Raw genomic sequence first — 21,506 nt, 5'->3', positions numbered from 1 at the left:
TAACTGGTGCTTATTATTTAAACTAACGTTTAAATTTAACCTAACACTAAGTTACTAGTCAATTAGGAAATCAACTAGCTTTTAAAATTGAAAAATTTATGTTTAAATGTACCTACTCTTTTATATTTTACCATATATGGAATCTCTGTAACAAAATCCATAAGTACACTACTTATAAATCTTTAAGTTTTAAATAATCTTATGAAGAATTCTTAGAAACATTTGTTGTTAATAAGATTCTGTTTGAAAATTCTCTGAAATCTCGAAATACACAATGAAAGTACATATATTTTGTAAGAATATTCGTTAGGAGTAAAGATCACGAAATGTAAACTATTGTAGCTTAAGAATTTAACGGACACGTGGCAGGCCGTGTTTATTGAGTACATTGTTGAACTTTTATTTATGTTATTTGAATATAGTTATTTAAAAAATTCTGTTGTTTTATTAAAAGAAACTACTTATTACTTACTAAAATTTAATATGTTAATTTTTTCAAATAAAAAGATAATAAATAGACGAGATGACTCCTCGTCTCGTCTTCACTGGTGACAAGAGGGCTGGTGCATATTTTGTACAATGTTTATAGCGATTCATCAGGGAAATGCTGCCAGCATTCTTGGCACCATTGCACGCGGACATGAATTATACCATAACTATTTGTAAATATTTAGTTCTTGAGTTGTGAATAGTAAATATGTATGATAATTGTAAAATTTCGATACTTTTACAATTTAAACGATTTTTGTATTTGTCAAAATTAATATCAAATATTATCTTCAAAAGGATTGGTCAATTTAAAATTATTATCTACAAATTGTCATCAACTGACATTAATAACTTCCTTTTTAATGTTGCATTAGTTGTCGTAAAAAAAATAAAGTTAATATACTTTATTTTTTTTATTATTGAAATGGTATATTAATTTAGCAGGATAGCCGTTGCAGTTATCAGTAAACCATCAAAAAATATTATTATACGTATCTCAGACAGCTTTTACACAGTTATTGACTTAGGGGTCATTCAAGTATTATGTAAGCACCGATTAGGGTAGGGGTAATTGTTTTGCTTAATTGCTTGATGACATGGGGCCCGGAGTCTAGATGGTGGTTCCGTCAATAATATTTATTTATTATTACTCAATAGATTAAAATATATTTCGGCACCAGTGCTGTCGTAGGCAATTAGCAAGAGATTTATAAACAACAGATGCACCGATCACGCCACCTAGCACATCTTTCGATATTCACCTACCCTCACTCATTCTATTATTCGAGTCACTGACATGTATAAAAGCAACGCGGCTAAGGATTCAGGGCTTCGTATAGCGCCGCCATAAAAAAATTAAAAATTACTAAAATTCTGTTCACGTAATACTTGAATTACCCCTTACCTTAAAACAACGACCACAGATGTACGTCAAGTATATCTTTATTTGTAACATTTTATATCTAAAGCTTGTTACCAAATAAATGTTTACAATAATTCTAATACAGTTTGTATTTATAGTCTCATACATATTAGACAGAGTCACGTCAAATTAGATGTGAAATGTTCAACGACCTCTACAAGGTGTTGTGCCGACGGTCGGGAAGACGGATTTGTTTCAGTGCAACAGAAGAAAATTGTTAGAGCACTTGAATATGTTTCTGGAGATATGTTGGCTGGTATGTCTGGACGTGTGCCTGAAAATATCATTAATAATAATCAACACCGGTCACCAACCCACCTGTTCAGCGTGGTGACTATGGGCAAAACACATGAGTTCACGTTATTTTTGGCGTCAACTTGTGGAGGCCTATGTCCAGCAGTGGACTGTATAGGCTGTAATGATGAATAATCAACAACCAAATAAATAACGGTGAGGGCTCTTTCTTTCTTTCCTTTTCTTTTCTTTCAATGCTTGCCACGGAAGATATCAGTCAGAATTATTTTTTTATAACTTAAGAAATAAGATCCAAAGTTTTTAGCTGTCGTTATGTATTAACAAAGTATATTAAGTAAATTTAGTATTACTTCAGTAAGACTAAATATTTATAAAAAAAATACGAAGTACGTAACAATTGTAATATATCTGATATGTATATGTTATTATCAATCAACAATAAACTAAATTTAGTGAATTTATAAAAGATTCTTAAAATATATCTATATTGATATAAAAATTAATGGAAACAACAATATTACTATAAATATATAATAAAAGAATTCCATAATTTTCATCTATTGTAAAAGCAAGATCACATTTACCACTTCAGATTTTTGAAACATATTAGTAATGTAGAGTTATTTACATTTTATTAATATAATATTTAATATTTAAGGCCCACAATTTCACCTGTGCTAATTTGAACAAAAAACATACGACAATATTACACAAACTTATAGCCTTCCTCGTCGAATCACAGACATCCAAGACAAAAAGGATTTTTCAATATGAATATTATTAATTTATTAAAGTAATTATTATTAAATTTAATTATTAGAATAGATATCAAAATAGCAATATAATATAATCCACTAAAATAACACTCACCGTATTTGTCATTAAAATAGTCCATACTCTCATCAAAGCTTTCATCGTCCAAACTAGCTCCACTTTCGTCAATAGCAGAGTGTGGAGGCATGAGTGCCATCATCTCCCATAGAGTGAGTCCGAACGACCAAATATCTGTTTTGTTAGTAATTGTCCCTCCGTTAATTACTTCCGGGGCACTCCATGCTTCCGTACCTGAGTACATAATTACATTTAATAATTACCGTGTTTTATCATATTACAAAAGATTTTGATGTGCTGTTCAGTGTGAAAAAATATAATTATTAATAAAGTTATTTAATATATAAAATAATATATTTTGAATAAAGTTATTTAATATACTATACTCCATATAATAAAACAGCTTTTTCAGATTTTATCGTGGTTTATAAGTTTTTTAGATGACCATAAAACAAAACATTAGATAACAATATACTATACTCCGGTTGGAACTTCTCTTATCTAACAAATACTTTAAATTTTGAAATGTTTGAAACTAATCAAATAGAAATAACAATAGTCATAATGCTACTATAATATCTAATATATAAAATTTTCGTGTCATGGTGTTAAACATTGAACTCCTCCGAAACGGCTCGACCGATTTTAATAAAATTTTGTGGGCATATCGGGTAGGTCTGAGAATCGGCCAACATCTATTTTTCATACCCCTAAGTTATAAGGGGGGGGGGGGTTAAGCGGGTTAATAACATATATGGCGAAGCAACGTTTGCGGGGTCAGGTAGTTTTATAAATATATTTTTTCTAATGTAGTTTAATGGTACCATATACCTATAAGTTAATATAAATAAAAAATTGATTCCTTTAAAGAGGCCATACATAAAAATAATGTCACATGAATTTCATGAATTTCATGATTTCTGAACACCTCCCCACCCTTTGTGTACAATGACACACATCGTCGGCCCCTCTACCCCCTCCCTTGTGACGTAATTTATGGATAGCCCCAAACCAATAACTAAGACAGAGCGAAATTAAGTAAATGACTTTAAAGTCAGCATTGCTAAATTTGTATTTATTTAATAAATTAAATTTTGATATAATACAAATATATCAACATTACCAAAATACAAGGCATTTCCAGCATTTTCCTTATCAAACACTCCGTTCTCGTCGAGTGGTAGAGTGACTCCAAAGTCACACAACTTGCAGGTAACAAAGTCACCGTTAACCAGAATATTATATGACTTCATGTCTCCGTGAAGAATTTGCATCTTGGTGTGCAGGTAGTCCAATGCTTTGCCTATGTCTAAAGCTACCTGTAAATATAAAATCAGATATCTTACATTTTATTACAATTTTAAAACTGTATATAAGAAAATCAGGTTTTAAGCCACAGCTAAAGAGTTTGTAAATAAAACTTGTAACAGATTTTTTATATTATCTATTTTTTTCTTAGTTTTTTGTTGAGGCTTAGTATCAGATACATATAATTAAAATGAGAATAGAAAGAGAAATACAAATAAAGTTTAATAATTGAAAGAGTTTTTCAATAATTTTGTCATTAGAACAAAGTGACATTAATGATGTAACCATTAATTCCAAGAAAAAAAATCATTATCTATCATTCATCGGTAAATCTTTAGTTAAGTGGGCTCCAATTTATGGGGTCCTGGGGGAAGAGGGGGTGAAGGGAGGGGGGAGGGTGGGTTTTTTACCCCCCTCGTAGTGTGCTTTTCGCGTAAACCCCGTGGTTTCGAAGATATCGTGTTTGAAGTTTTGAGGTTAACTTTACGTGATTCAGAGATATTACAATACCTTAGAGCTCCGCGTCTGACTCCACCTTAACTCCGGTGCTGCGGGAAGTGCACTCATATGCTCTGTTCACCAACTTTCACACTTTATTTTCGAACAAATTTACGTAAAAACGATCTCGATTGCAAGATCAACAAACGATACGAACTGACGTTTAACGACTAACAAATAGACACCGTTGACCAAAATAAGGCGTCACTTAGCATTTCCTTTAAAACACAAAGCTTTAGATTAGGAAAAACCGAATTTCGGGACCGTGAAGGGAAGGGGGGGGGGGCGCTACCCTTGGTACCACTGTCACACCTCAGAACCCCATGGTTATGGAGATATCCATGGTTAAAGTTTTGAGGTTAGAAGAAGAATTTCGAAAGTTAGAGGAACGCTTGGCTCCGGCGCTGCGGGAAGTGCAGCCCTTCCGCCCTTGCGTGCGAAAGCACGCTCACTCATGCTCCGTTCCGCAGCGGAGGCTGGTCGCCTTCGGCGACCAGCCTCAGCCGCTCCTCTACGCATTCGTTCGCGCGCTTTCGCACGGCGGGCGAGGGCTGCCCTCCCTCCGCGCCTCCGCGGCACAAAAAAAACACTCTAGGGGTAGGACAGACCAAGACCACGTGGACAGTGGGGTGCTCCGATTCGGTTTTGGGTATTTTTCGAATTTCTAAACCTATATTCTAGCACGCAATGTTACTAATTTTATTAGAATATTATGTCTGACGCGTTATTTTGTTTAAAAGTGTCGATTTGTCAGTCGTTAAGCGTCAGTTCGTATCGTTTGTTGATCTTGCAATCGAGATCGTTTTTACGTAAATTTGTTCGAAAATAAAGTGTGAAAGTTGGTGAATGGAGCATATGAGTGCACTTCCCGCTGCACCGGAGTTAAGGTGGAGTCAGACACGGAGCTCTAAGGTATTGTAATATCTCTGAATCACGTAAAGTTAACCCCAAAACTTCAAACACGAAATCTTCGAAACCACGGGGTTTACGTGAAATGCACACTACGGGGGGCTAAAAAACCCACCCTCCCCACCTCCCTTTACCCCCCCACCCCCATTTCACCCCATAAATCGGAGCCCACTTAACTAACGAATGACCCATTCATCTTCTATATCTTATTCACTAATAATTCTAGTTTGAAATTAGACCAACGACATTCACATCAAGAATAAAGAATGTAAATAGTCAAAAATATTCACCTTTAATATCTGCTTCTGTGAAAACGGCTCGCAATCATCCTCAACCTTCTTTTCAATCATATCCCCGAGTGACAAGTCGCAGGCTTCCATCCCCAAGTACAATATCTTTGACTTACTGAATGCCCTAAATCCTACGATGTTAGGATGAGACATTCGCTGTAAAAGCTCTGCTTCGGCTTGAAGACGATCGGTGTAAACACGATTAGGTTTCACGCGTTTATTCAACATTTTTAAGGCCCATGGCGAACGAATTTGTCCTGCTCTTGGCGATCTCACTAATTGCATGACTGACACACCTAATAATAAAATCTTAATTAAACACACAAAAAACTTAAACTAACGGAAACAAATTTGTGATACAAATAGGTACCTGTGCCATAACCGAGCCTGTTTAAAAACGGCGATGGAGGAATAGTTATTTTCTCGTTTGCTTCTAATGGTTTGCGACTTTTAACTGGTGTTTTGAATTCCGACATTGTTTAATATTTTTTACTAATCACGTTTTATAAATACGCATTAAAAAGGGTTCTAAGAAACGGTTAGAACTAGAACTGTTAAAATTTTGAATGTTTTTGTTTAACGGATACCAAGTTAAATTTGACTTTGACAGATTATTTGTAAACTGCGTTTAAAAACTTTCACCCGTTCTATGTGATAAAGTGAAATAGATATCAGTTGATATACCAAAATTATCTGTAAATATTTAGTTCTTAAGTTGTGAATTAAGCCATTAATTCTAAATTCATTCATTCATAAATATGTATAATGTTTAATAAACTATTTTTAATATCAGTTTATTTTATTTTTTGGAATTACTGAAAGCTAAATAAATTGAGTTAATAAATTTACTATACAATGCATTACATTTATATGCATTGTAATTTTTTTTAATTTCATTTTAATGAATAATACATAGACGTTTTAGATAACATAATTTTGTGGAAAGAATGGATTACATTCACACTGGTTTAACAGTTGTCGTTCTAATGATCAATAACACCCTATTTACATCTAAAAGCAATTAAACAAAGAATTGATATAAATTGAATTCTATTATTTAAAAACTAAAAAAGTTAGAAGCAATGGAGTAACATATTAAAAGTGCTTTTTTAACCGACTTCCAAAAAAGGAGGAGGTTCTCAATTCCACTGTATTTTTTTTTTTTTTTTTTTTTTTTTATGTATGTTACATCAGAACTTTTGACCGGGTAGACCGATTTCGACAAATTTTGTTTTAATCGAAAGGTGGTGTGTGCCAATTGGTCCCATTTAAATTTATTTGAGATCTAACAACTACTTTTCGAGTTATATCTAATAATGCGTTTTTACTTGACGCTTTTTTCGTCGACCTACGTTGTATTATACCGCATAACTTTCTACTGGATATACCAATTTTGATAATTCTTTTTTTGTTGGAAAGAGGATATCCCTAGTTTGGTACCGTGATAAGGAAACCAGGATCTGATGATGGGATCCCAGAGAAATCGAGGGAAACTCTCGAAAATCCGTAATAACTTTTTACTGGGTGTACCGATTTTGACAATTTTTAATTTAATCGAAAGCTGATGTTTATCACGTGGTCACATATAAATTTTATCGAGATCTGATAACTACTTTTTGAGTAATCTTTGATAACGCGTAGTTGCTTGACTATTTTTTCGTCGATCTACGTTGTATTACTTGTCGATGTAATTGAAGTCGGTTTTTTTTTCGTTTGCGTGCAAACACAATTATTGTGATTAGTTTCATTATGTACTGTTGTGATTTTTGTTAATATGATTAAAATATTGTAATATTCCAGTTCAAATGAATGATTAATTTACTTCTTTTAATAATGTATAAATTTATTTAGTAACTCAATTTATTTTTTGCGCGGTCTCTTTTTCCTGTTTATTGGCGACAACCAATCAGAATCGAGTGCGTTTCGTTAATATGGAGCAGCCCGACTGAGGTAGTACCTCTCGACCTTACAGAAGATCACAGCAAAATAATACTGTTTTCAAGCAGTATTGTGTTCCTGTTAGTGAGTAAGGTGACCAGAGCTCCTGGGGGGATTGGGGATTGGGTCGGCAACGCGCTTGCGATGCTTCTGGTGTTGCAGGCGTCTATAAGCTACGGTAATCGCTTACCATCAGGTGAGCCGTACGCTTGTTTGCCGACCTAGTGACATTAAAAAAAAAAATAATATATCGGAAGCGGGAAACGGTGGACGAGGGCCGCAAAGTACCATATATGTATATTATATACTCTTTGCAGAGTACTTTGTATATAACGAGGGCCCATTCGATTACCAGAGCAAGAAGCCTACACGAGTCTACTCTAATTGTAATTATTTAGTGAATTAATTATGAAGTTAGTCATTGCAGTCTTTGATTTCATCACAGTGCTCTTTGTATGACATTTTAATCATCTGTTTTCTGCAGTTTTCGTTGTGACTTATTGACGATTGAATTATCCTGAAATAAAAAACTACTGATTGATTAATAAAACACAACATAATAAAATATAAAGGGATTACATAGGTTGTCACATGAAGACCACTGTTATTTTAAAAATCAAAAGAAAAAGGAAAACAATTTGTTTTATTTCTCGGGGGCGGCTACTGCATGTAATTAATTGTAAAAACATATTGTGGCCATGAAATTTCAACATTTCTTCAGCGTGCCTTCCATTTGGACCCTTAACAACCATACAGGTAGGTACTTTAGTATTAATAAAACTAACGTTGAAATAAACAACATCCATCCAACCGTTATTACACGCTCATTTCGTTCTTCGATTGTTTGATATAATTACCAGTTCCTAGTTTATTTCGTTAGATCTTTTTCGGATATCGAGTGTCGGATGGAAACTGAAAGAGGAACGAGGCCGCCGGCTTTGTGTAGTCTAGGCTGGTCTCGCTCGCTTAGTGTTCGATTTCGTTGCAATGGAAGGAAGTTCGACACTCGTGCTAATCCAGTATCGGCTATCGGTCAGTATCGATCGGTGTAGTGGCCGGGCAACAGCGACGGTGCGCGCGCGTGCAACATGTACATACACTAACGCAACGTGTCTATGAAGATGTCACTGTGCAATATATCCAGGTACGTTCGCGACAATCAGTGCATGAAAAACGATTCGGCTGACTTAAATCGATTTTATTATTTATCGATTTATGAAAACAATTATATGCACAAGCGCGTCGAGTAAAAAAGTTGTTTTCAAACGTAACGTCTTATTTACGTCCAAAATGCGGTTAGTTCCAATTAATTATGAAAATTTATTGAAGATGAGTCGTTGCGCTCGATTAAATTATTATTTTATTATCGTTACCGTAACTCTGGTTACACGAACGTTCTCTGTCATACGCGTTCGTTTGCATGAATTATGAAAGAATTAAGCAAATCGGTTACAGCGATGACTATTACACGAAATTAGCATGTGAAGTTTACAAATTTCAGCAAATGTATTCGAACGAATTACGGCACGGCTGGCGGATTTAATACGTGCAAGAACAATGTTTGAAATTATTATTACTTGTAGCTGTAATGAACTAGTTTGGTAAAGTAATTCGATTTCACGTAATTGTTAGAGATGCGTTAGCGGTTATTAACTGAGGTAGGGCACAGCAGGAAATTTTCTGCTGAATATATGGAGCAGCCTGACTGGGGTAGTACCTCGACCTTACAGAAAATCACAGCTAAATAATACTGTTGTCAAGCAGTGCTGTTCCTGGTGAAAATAAGGTGACCAGAGCTTCTGGACGGAATTGAGGATAGGGTCGGCAACGCGCTTGCGATGCTTCTGGTGTTGCAGACGTCTATAAGCTACGTAATCGCCATCCATTAGGTGGCCGTACGCTTGTTTATCAATCTAGTTATATAAAAAAGCACAATATTAGAGATTTTGGATTAGAGAGGCGTAGCAAAAACCGTATTAATTTGCAGAAAATCAATATTTCCAGATTGATAAATTTTTGGCTGTCGTATTTTTATATTTTACAAATGTTTGTTACACAAAGGTATGGTTCACCTTTTTTTTCTTGATTCGTAATTATCGGTTTATTATAATTTGCAATATATTACGATTTTATCATTTACGATTTTTAGAGGTACCTAATAGGTATAAAGTTAGGTAGATAGATCTACGAGTTATGTATCTCTTTATATTTGTTTATTTATTAGCAAATAATTCCAATCGGTTCAGTAGTTTTCGTAGTATAACCGAACAAAAACTGGCTCCCCATTTATTAGTATAGATTTTAAAACATTTTCTCTATGAACTTTCAAGAAAAGTCACTTTGATTTCGAATTATTGTAGATTTGAGTTAAAATTACCGACAATAATATTATGACGGTGAATAGTGTGGGGTAATTTGTTTGTTTGTCTGGAAGTTGGAGTAAAATCTGTATTGTATATCCGAGTTTTCTTAAAACCTTTTAATCAATAGGTAGACCAATGGTTAAGTAAGTGATATAGATAAATATAATTTTGTTGATGAAATGACTTTAATATTTTAATTTAGTCGATATTTGTTATAATGGAATATTCATTTTTTTGGAAACCCAAGTTCAAATGCATTTTATTATATATGATGTCACTACTTCGAATTAGGATTCGAATTAGATGTCGTCAAAAGACATAGGTCTTTTGACGACATCACTCTGGAGTAGTTGTGGGTCATAAGTCATAGCGTTACGTTTATAGGTAGAGATATCAATATTTTTACAAATTGTGTTATAATTATTCCGTTATTTTGGCAAATTCTTTGTCAGCAGTCGACCAGTTGAAATAGAAGTGTGTATACAAAATAATTTCATTACGGTCTGAGTACAATTGCTTACATTTGATTTGAGAAAGATACAGTCTTTGCTAGATTTTGATTTAGACCTTCCAGAATCACAGTGACGCAGTAGATTTAACGTGATGCGGAAACAAATACAAAAGACACGTAAAAGTTCTTAAAATGCTTGTTTTGGTTTCTGTAGCTCTCATTAAGACCTCTATAACGTACAATAGCTCTTATAACTTTTTCCTAAATACTTCTTAAGTAGGTACGTACAGACATATAAGTAGGCCGATCACATTTTTAACGACTTCAAAAAAAAAGGATGTTCTCAATGCGACTGTATATATATTTTTTAACCGACTTCAAAAAAGGAGGAGGTTAAGGTGATATCCTAAGTGTGGTATCATGATAAGGAAACCAGGATCTGATGATGGGATCCCAGAGAAATCGAGGGAAACCTTCGAAAATCGCCGTAATTTTTTACTGGGTTTACTGATTTTGATGATTTTTAATTTAATCGAAAGCCGATGTTTATCATGTCACATTTAAATTTCATCGAGATCTGATTACAACTTTTGGAGTAATCTTTGATAACGCGTATTTACTTGACTACTTTTTCGTCTACCTACGTCGTATTACTTGTCGATATAATTGAAGTCAGTTTTTTTTTATGTCTTTTACTTCGTAACTTTTTAGAATAGGTATGTAGAATACCGATTTTGACGATTCTTTTGTCATTCAAAAGAACTGCTTTTGTTTTTTTTTGATTGCTGCTTGTTTATGTGTAGTTTTGAGTTATTCGTAATAATGTACCTATATCATTTCCTTGTTTTATTTTACAACAAAAACAATTATGTATATAATATAAATATGTTTATATATAACTATTTATATTACTAATAAGATCGGAAGAAAATGTGCTACTCGGTAGTTTTACGCGCGTGTGTGGAGAAACGCTGGAGTATGCGTTATACGTGAGATAATGTACAAAACCAATCTGTAGATCAAAGTCAGCGAAATGTCACCAGTTTATTTACAATAGTACTACTAGATTAGCCTGTTGGCGCAGTTTGTAGTGATCCTACTTTCTGCTCCAAGGGTTGTGGGTTTGATTCCCACCCCGAGTCTGGCCCAGACTCGGGGTGGGACCCCGAGTCTGGGTGTAATATAAACATTTATTTATATATTTATATATGTATTACTGCTGCTGGCTTTAAAATACACAGGCCGAAGACAGGCAGCAGCGTCTTCGGTGCGACAAAGCCAGCCCTGCGGTCACCAACCCGCCTGCCCAGCGTGGTGACTATGGGCAAAACACATGAGTTCACGTTATTTTTGGCGTAAACTTGTGGAGGCCTATGTCCAGCGGTGGACCGTGTAGGCTGTAATGAGATAAAATAAATAATCATCATTTTCTTGAACAAATAGTCATATGAGTTAATACATTTTTTAAGTAAAAAAACATACCTACCTATTGACGACCTACCTTTTGAAGCAGTGGTCATCGCGACTGGCCTTTGCACGAACTGTCGCGTGTTCGATCCGGGCCTCATAATTTGCGACGAGTTGTCATTGTCAGTGTGTTTTTATTGCATTTGTTCTTGACAGCCGACAAGTATATTACAAGTAATCTTTGATCGTAACGATTGTATTAAGCTAGGTATTGAGAAGCGATAAGACATTTTTTTTTCGAACTTTTACTAACAAATACTATATACTACTATACGATACTTTTTTAGCTTTTTGTATTCGGCACATCTTGAATATTTGTATCAAATAACTTTATGTTATATTTCAATTATTAAAAGAATTTCTTGCTGAATCTCTTCGGTGAACATTGCGTTTCGAGCTAGTTATGATACCGCCAACTAGTGGAACTGACCGGATAGACTTGTAAACAAACCAATGAATATTATTGCTTCTGGACCAACCTAAAAAAGTATATTTTCAGTTTGATTTTAAGCTATGATTGAGGTATATTAAATATTAAGTTTTATAATATTGCTGTGTGGCAACGGCATTAAAGAATATAGCCATCCCCTCTCTTCCCGTGGGTGTCGTAAGAGGCGACTAAGGGATAACACAGTTTTACTACCACCTCGGAACTTATAAAGCCGACCGATCGAGGAATAACCATCGAACTGCTGGCTTTGAAATACACTGGCCGAAGACGGGCAGCAGCGTCTTCGGTGCGACAAAGCCAGTACTGCGGTCACCAACGCGCCTGCCCAGCGTGGTGACTAATGGGCAACACACATGAGTTCACGCCATTTTTGGCGCGAACTTGTGGAGGCCTATGCCCAGTAGTGGACTGATATAGGCTGTAATGATGATGATGAGTTTTATAATATATAAAAAAAGCTGTCCCGTAGTCTTACACGCGTTAATTTGTGGGAAAAAATAGCCATTAACCAAACAATTAATTATCTGTACCTACTTATATCCTTTTTTTAGTACAATAAAGCACCTAGTCCTACTTCCAACAATATAACAAGCTCCTAGCCTCACTCGGTAAATGGGTTACTCAACACAACAATATTTTTTCAGTTCGAAAAAGTACCTACTTTCCAGCTTTTCAACATTAGTATAGATTGATTACGAATATCAAATAAAATAAAATTTTATGCCGCTTCATATAATCCTATCTCCGATTTTGGTGTTTCACACGACCTATTGTAATCGTTTCGATCAATGAGAAAACGTTGAAAGAATTTGTTTTTAAATATTAAAACAATGTGTATCGTCACTCGCTTGTCATAACTATCCAACACAATACCTTTTTACAAATCACTGTATAAACAAGGGTAGGATTTATAATAGCACGGACTTTCAGACAATTTAATAACAATATCGATTTTGCATGCACCCATCCGGTAGAGATTTAAAATCATACAAGTTTCTTACAAATGATAAATGCGATAATTTCCGCTTTATGATATTTTAATTCATTTAAAGATTTCTAATATTTTTTTTAATAATATGTTGGTGTATGTTAAGACTTACTGAATTTTTCATCGTTCAGAAGGTTACGCGTGCCTGGATCGACAAGCTAACAATAAATCTTATTTTTTTACTTGATATGTGCGTGATTCCACGTTTTTAACTTATACTATTAAGAAGCATTAGGCAACTTTTAATTCAGTAATAATTGCTTTACGATGTAGTAACGTTTAACAAATAAATTAGTTTTTCTACCGAGTCTGTTACGACTGTCGATATGTATCTATTTACGATGATATGCTATTAATAATAAATTCTGTTTCAGGTTATTCGTAAGCTTGATTATTGTGTTGTCAATTATTGACACACGAACAGCATTTACGCTCCGTCGCGTCGCACGCGGTGTGTCCAATCGAGACATCATTCAAAAAAGCGATTTAGTAAATGTAAAAAATGATCATAAAAGGTCTATTAATACTGAATCTGACTTATTAACGAATGCCAGTGAAAAACAAGAGCATAGTAAAAATGAAGTGAACAGAAGTAACCGTGGTGTAGAAAGCCAAGTTACAAGTTCAAATTCAATTTATGTTGCGCAAGCAAATCAGTCTGAAACGACAGCAGAATCCCTAACAACAAGCGTTATACAAGATGAAACAACCGAAGAAAACAAAGAGATATCGGACACGATTAATAAGAACGACTCTAAAGTCACAACCAATAGTAGGAAAGTAGAGTTTAATGAACACGAAACAACTACTAATTACGATGAACCCGAAACAACAACAGTTTTCGAATATGAGTCAACGACATTACCTAATTGGAAAAAATACACAACAATTGAAAGGAAACGACAACCAACTACAACAACAGATGATGATATTGCAACACACAAGACAGAGGAGATGGTAAAAGCGGAAACGAAACAATTGAGAACTTCTCTCATGGATACCGTTACTTCTGATATACCATCATTAGAACAACTAAAGAATGAACTTTTACATTCAACTTTAAAAGATCGTGTATTAGGAACTGATGATGAGAAAACAAGTACATCTGTCACTGAAATTATAACATCTACAGATATTTCGACTTCGACTAAGCTAGACACTTTTGTTTCAAAACGGGCAGGATTTTTAGATTTATCAGAGAAAGAAACAAAAGCACCAGCAGTACCTACAGAACAAACTTCTAATTTAAATTCCAAAGAAAATATGCGTGCAATGTTTGAAATCGAAAATAGTGATACTTATTTTCCAGCAGAAAAAATTGAAAACAAAGCTGAATCGCAAAGTCAACTGGTAAGAAGAAAACCGTAATTTCATCAAAATCAAAATTATAACTTTATTCAATTCGCTTCAAAAGCACTTATGAATCGTTAATTTAAAAATTAAAATTTTTAAAGTAATAATTATTATGGTGATATTTAGTGTACCAAATAATCGTAAAATAGGTATATTTTGAATATCTTAACAAACACTTGAATATTCTGTTTATTTTTAGGATGAAGATGCAATTAAAGAAGAGCTCCTGAAAGAAAAGTTATTAAAAGAGAGCGAAGATATTGTTCGCCGATTTGATTCTAAAATTTTACCTCCACCTCCAATACAAATCTTGAATTCTACTGCAATTAATTCTTCCCATGACCTCAGCGTGAAACCTTTAACAAGTGACAAAATCAAAAACATATCTTTGTATACAGTGAATCCTAACTACAAGCCTTTGAAAAAAATTGAAGTACAAGCACCAAAACAGTTTGTTAGAGACCCCGACGACAACAGCTGGAGGAACGAAAGTCTTAGCTCACTAGGAATTGTTTTTAAACCCAAGAATTCTTCAAAACCTTTCACTCAAGTCTTGAAAAACAAGACAGAGTCGGAATGGAACAATTTATTAGAAAAGGATAGTAAAAATGACATACCCGATTTAAAGGAACGTTTGCAGAAAATGGCTGAAAAGAGGAAATCTAAACGGAAAAAAACAGATTCTTTAGGGAATATTGTTTACTTTGACTACGAAGAAAATAGCAGCTCCGGTGAACATGTTACGACAGACCAACCACTCTCTTCTGTTACATCGTCTGCAGAATCCCCAACGATAACGGAAAATCTGAATAGCACTTCATCAGAAGGAAATTCAACTACAGACGCTACTTCACCTACAACTTCAAGTCATGATAAAACAAGAGGCAAGGCTAGAAACCCGTATTCCACTAATAAGTTTAAAAACTTCTTTAATATGCCTGAATATGATGATACAACCGATGAGGATGATACTGATTACTTAAATTTGGCTAAAATAGATATTAAGAAATTCTCTACTTCAACCAAAACGGTGCCTACTACCACTGTTTCTACTCCACTATTGACTCAACGCTCATGGCCATTCAACAAATCATCGTTTACCATATCACCAGAAAGAAAAGGTACCGTACAATACTTCCCTCCACTAACTACTCAAAAAGTAAACATCAACGATCACGACAATGATTTCAAAGCAAAAGTTAATTCTTACACTACTAATATCGAACCACCGAAAAATGCATTAGCCGTTACCTTTGATGCACCAACAACACCAGTTAATTCCATCCAATACACGCCACAAAACGATCAGAGACTAAAACCTTATGTGATAACGTCAAAGCCAGAATTCGATAAAACTTTCTACCCAACTCAGCCACCACAGACGACACGTACTGATTTTACTTTACTCAACGATGATGTTACTTTTGATAGAGACTCCTATGTTATACGACAATATAAAGATTTTGTAAACGAGGCGGCAAAGGACAACGAATACGATAAAAATATCGATTACGTTCCTTACACAGAAGCTCCAAATCGTGACGTCACAAAGACCGATCTCTATACATACGTGACGGATAAACCAAAACTAAACATAGACAATGAATACGATTACGAAACCCAATTCCGCAAGGACGTCCTACAGAGATTCGTTGACAATTTCAATCAAAACAGCGAACGTTTCAAATCGGATTTTCCGATTTTGTTTAATAACAGCGTTATACACAGAGACACGGAAAGTGGTCGAGATATCGCTTCATCGCGAGCGTTCATGAGGGGGCTTTATAATAGCGACGTGAAGACGAAAAATTCGGCCTACGATCCGAATAATGAAAACATGACGGTTGAACTGTCGCCGTCCTACGAGCTACAATATTACATGCCCGAACAGGAAGAGAAAGAACAAGCCGTCCCTCAACCTGTTACACTGCCATACACATACAGATTATGAAACTGATTGTAACATTTGTAACATAACATAGTATTAATGTTTAATTATTACTAGTTAAATAACTTTAGAACTTGAAACAAATTTTCACGGACACGAGAATTTAATATTAATACACGACATTTAGTGATATTTTTTTCAAATTAATTATTAACGAATAAATAAAATTATAATTTTTTTAATGGAAAGTGTAAACTAAATCTAGAGAAAAATAATTGAAAATTAATTAGTGTTTAAGACATTTGTAAAATTTCACATAAAAAGTATCGTGTTTGTATGTTGTGTATGTACTCGTATCTTGTTAAAATTTCTTGTATACGTATTTATTACAAATAGTAATAATTATAAGAAGCAGTTACATTGTCAGCAAATAATTGGCCATTTAATCGATATTAAGACGGTTTAGGACTTGGGTAAATTGTTATAAAACTCATAATAAAATTTTCCGTTAGTTTGTAAATAAAATTAAACTCATAGTAACCATAAAATTAGAATATTACTTTTTATTGGTACACCTTCTTTCTAAATTATTCTTTTATTTTTTTGCCCAAAGGTTGTTAATAACTCTATTAGTCGAAATAATGGGTCTAACAGGATAAGGCTAGCGGCCCCAGAAAGACATTTTGAAACTAACTTATGTGGCAACGTTGGGGAGATACAAATTTACTATTGGCACAATTTCAGCATCTCATCTCGTTGCGTTTGGAGGTAATTTATAAAATAGGTGCTAGAGCGAGTATTTTTTTATTCAACATTATTAAACAAAACACAATATGAGGGTATAGGTATATCCCTTATACCACATCTCGTACTATACCGAGGATGGTTATGAGAAGTTACAATTTTTTTTTGTAAGTGTTATAGTAATTAATATCTGTTGTAAGTAATACTAGACATCGTAAGCTACATTATATATTTTTTTGTGATTTTACCATTGCGTGAACTATGAAATCGTAAAATAGAAAAAAAAATTATATACTCATAGTATATAATATTTCTCCTAAAGAATATATGTTGTTTTATTAGTGTAGCTGCAATTGTTTTTGAAAAAACAAATTTCAATAATAACCGCTCTAGCGTTTATTTGACGCCTCAAATTTAAAATACCTTTCCGGGGCCGCTGAACCTTTTGTAAATTAATATATTTTCCTTATTTTTGTCTTTATTTTGCTTATCTTTGAAAGAATATTTGTATTTGTAGATACTATTGGTGTTAATTTGTGATTTATTGTAGATTACGTTCAAGTAGGTGATCGTGTGATTGTTTTATTCGATGAGTTTACATTGTGATTATGTGCGAGTGTTGAGAAATAAATGATATAAGAAAAAAAAATGTTTAATTTTGAATATTAACAGGAAGTACAAACCTACCTTTTTCCATTCTTTATTTCGTTTGTCTTTTCTTGCAGATCTATATCGCAGCCATTACATATATATTACAATATTACCATTCTCCTTTCCCACTGCTGGGCATGGGCCTCTTTCCCCACGTAGGAGAAGGATCAGAGCTTAATCCACCACGCTGCTCCAATGCGGGTTGGCGGATATATTCCCTACTATGAGTAACGATCGCTATCAGGTGTACGTGATAGTAACCTGGTCCGACAGCTTAGCGTGAACTCCGAGGCACGCAGGGGGGAACCCACAAGGGCTAATAATCAGACCGGAAATAAATATTTGTATACACACAAATATCTACTATGTGCGGGAATTGAACCCGTGACCGTCGGTGTTTTATTACACCAACACATTCAAAAAAAATTGCTTTATACTATAGACTACATTTGTGACAAATCAATCGTCTTGATATTAGATGGTGATTTAGGTTGGATTATTATATTTCGTCTTATTTGGACACAGGGAGGAAGGTTCAGGAATACATCTGAAGATAACTTTCCAGGATTAGGAATTCATTGTTTATTTTATATTTGAAGCAATTAAAACACAATATTGCCGTTTAAAATACCACTTTATTGACATTCTCATTTTATAATAATACGCAAACATCACTCGATCATTCGATCTTCTGTAATTGGTTATGTCGTTTTGAGCATATCATATTATATTAGGCGATAACATACAGTACGGAAGCTTACGATACGATGGAGGAAACGAAAAAAATCGAGTGCAAATGCAATCTGGATCCAATAAATATTCACGTTACAATTTCAATAATTATAAAACAAAAATTATAATCAAATATAATAAAACAAAAAGACATTTTTATTTTTTTTATATAAATGAACACATACATCTTTGGATAAAAAGAAAATAGTTCAGATTATATACAAATGACTGAAGTCGACTTATGTGTCCATTTTGCTAAAAAATAAATACTTATAAAATGAAATATTAAAAACAAAAAAAAAAAATTGTTTATATTACAAATTACAATAAAAAAGGCAGGTAAAACCAGAGGTACACGAGTAAATCTCTAAATATTGCAAGTAATAGACCGTCAAAGGAATAAGAAGCGAAATGGCTATACGGTATCATTGACGTCCCGCTAGAGGTCGCTCTACAGCGAGACATGAATCGATTAAATATTTCTCATAGTCAGGAACAGGTACTGCTGAAGGTGATTTCGTGTAAAAATTCATTTAAAACGTTTATAATTTAAAAGTCTATTGTTGTGTATAGTTATACGATATAGTTATATATGGACTCCCGTCGCTGTTCACGATCGCTACAAGCAAGTTATTCGCTGTTTTACGTGAGCGACGCTTTGCGATACGACACGATGCGAATCGATTATAGCCCGTTCCTATTATTAATTATTAAATTTCGAAGACACGTTCCAACTCTAACTGTTCGTAAGCAAAACGAATAGTTTTATGATTATAGCAACCTTGCACATATCAAATACTTATCAAGCTATCATATATCTTACTGTCGCATTATGTCGCAATATTTCGCATCGTTTCGCATCGCTCACGTAAAACATCTCCATAATAATTAATGTTAAATGTGAACTCTTCGTAAATCGACGCTAATTTGATGGTCCACCTAATACCCTATTCTGTGATAGCATACGACTATAATAACGTACCTATGTTAGTGTAAAACTTCGAAGGTATAGCGTAACGTTTACGAATTGAACAAACGGGAAATTATAAATATTTGTATCGATTGAGCTATCGGTGAGTTTGGAGATCTTGATACTTGTGGTTGTGTTAAAAGTGTTTTTAATTGTATCGATGTGTCGTGCATTCTATAGTAAAGGGTAAGGTAGCGTTTCTGAAAATCCAATAACATTGTTTCAACAGTTAAATACGTAAAAAAGATTTTACGAAGGCTAACTTTTAAAAATATCAATGTATTATCGATATAATTAATGTACTTCGGCACTGTGTACAAAAAAAAAAAAAAATTAAAAAAAAATCAAAAGCGCAATTTTTTTTTAGTTTCAAATTCAAGACGGACAATGCAAATGATTTTTTTTTCTGACTTTTTAGAGTTATTGGCTTTCCAGTAATAAAATATTATCTATGTATCGTCCTCCAAAAGATCGATAGCACTCATTTAATCGATATCAAAACAGCACGGGACACGAATAAAAACAAAAACAAATAGAAAGTGATAAGTGAACAATAAGTCGATAACCAATAAATATTAAAGCAACGAAAGTCGGACTCGTCGTTACAAGTTCGCAATACGTACATTACGTAACTATTATAGTAATAATCGTTTATATTTTACTTTACTTTTAGTTAAGACTAAGCGAATATTTACAAGGGCACGCCGCTTTACTAGCTACAATACCTGCCTTCCGAACACTCGTTCGAACGTCTGCGATCGATGTTTATTTATACATACATATTGTATATTTTTAATTTACTAATATATATTTTTTCTATTAACAATTAAACTGTGTGTCGTTAATATTTCAGTTCGACTGAAATCGTTTTTGATTTAACTATTGCAAAAAATCCTTCAATCAATGTGAGAAGACTTTTTGCGAAGCGTTCGATAGTGTAAATCATGGTATTTCGACTTTTTGATTATATTTTTGACAAGTTGAGAAATATTTTCTTTCGAAATTGACGGATTAACTAAAATTATACTAAATCGATCCCAGACGCGAGCGTGTATGTCCCAACATAGAACCTATCTCGTTACATTAGCCAGTCTTTCGTTTACACTACACTAAGCAATCCATACGCTACTGTTATATTATGTATTCATGGATATGGATCGTAATCGACTATTTAATTAATTAATTACGACCGAAAACGATTTCGCGTTTTTGTATTCTTTCCGACGATAATCGATTATAATTTGAATAAGAGAAATAAATATGGAAATTTTAACGAAACGGAAGAATTATTTAAAAACGACGAAAAACATATCCTATTTCATAAGCAAGTGACAGACGTTAGTTAATATTTATACTTATTAACGGAGGGTAGAAGCTAGAAATGAAACCGTTTCGTTGAAAACAATTCATAATTGGCACCTTACGTTTGGCACCACATCGTTAACACACCTAGTGCCGTGTTGTTAATATCACCGGTGGGGCTAATTTACCCTTTCCTTTGGAATTCTATATAATTTTATCCGTTACATTTTTAATGAATAATGTGTAGAAACGTAACATGAGATCAAATAAAAATCTTGCACCTTTATTTGACCAAAACAGTATATTAGAACTTGCCCAGGTTATGACTCGAAAAATGTTACATTAGTCTACGCCCAAGTATAAGTAAGCTATATAGCCCAACTTGGAAAACGATAAGAGCCCACCGGTGGGCAACTAGCACCCAACATGTTAACTCCAAAAACGGACAGCAACTGACCGGCGACACCGAAACATAACATTAGGAACGCGGCGCGCGGCTAGCACCTGACATCGACACGGAACGGTATAAATGCAGTTATCGAATTGACGATATTTGTAAAATCATATGATATTACTTCGTGTTGAGCATATTTTGCAAAGCAAAAAAAAAAAAAACAAAGATTTACAACAAATGTTGAAACTTCAACGCGATACAATTGCTAACACTGTTACAAAAATTGCAAATAGTTACAATTTTTGCAGTAAC

At 33.9% G+C, this 21,506-nt stretch overlaps 1 protein-coding gene across 1 annotated transcript; it reads right to left on the bottom strand.

Moving 5' to 3' along the window:
• Positions 1-1,415: 1,415 nt before the first annotated feature.
• LOC123653934 (lymphokine-activated killer T-cell-originated protein kinase-like) lies at positions 1,416-5,978 on the bottom strand. Its single transcript, XM_045589909.1, has 5 exons — positions 5,873-5,978; positions 5,503-5,798; positions 3,621-3,816; positions 2,537-2,731; positions 1,416-1,685 (listed from the first exon to the last, which is right to left on the bottom strand). The coding sequence occupies exons 1-5, from the start codon at positions 5,976-5,978 to the stop codon at positions 1,531-1,533; spliced, it is 948 nt and encodes a 315-aa protein (XP_045445865.1). The 3' UTR covers positions 1,416-1,530.
• Between the last annotated feature and the right edge of the window lie 15,528 nt (positions 5,979-21,506).

The sequence above is a fragment of the Melitaea cinxia genome, chromosome 5, assembly GCF_905220565.1.
Source record: "Melitaea cinxia chromosome 5, ilMelCinx1.1, whole genome shotgun sequence".
Lineage (NCBI taxonomy): Eukaryota > Metazoa > Arthropoda > Insecta > Lepidoptera > Nymphalidae > Melitaea > Melitaea cinxia.
The sequence above is the reverse complement of the archived record's forward strand: the minus strand, read 5'-3'. Positions and strand labels throughout refer to the sequence as shown.

Coding starts and splice junctions, on each gene's coding strand:
- LOC123653934 (XM_045589909.1), bottom strand. CDS start 5,978: ATGTCGGAATTCAAAACACCAGTTAAAAGTCGCAAACCATTAGAAGCA. Junction 5,799..5,872: donor CAGGCTCGGTTATGGCACAG/GTACCTATTTGT, acceptor TTTTATTATTAG/GTGTGTCAGTCATGCAATTA. Junction 2,732..3,620: donor TGGAAATGCCTTGTATTTTG/GTAATGTTGATA, acceptor TTATGTACTCAG/GTACGGAAGCATGGAGTGCC.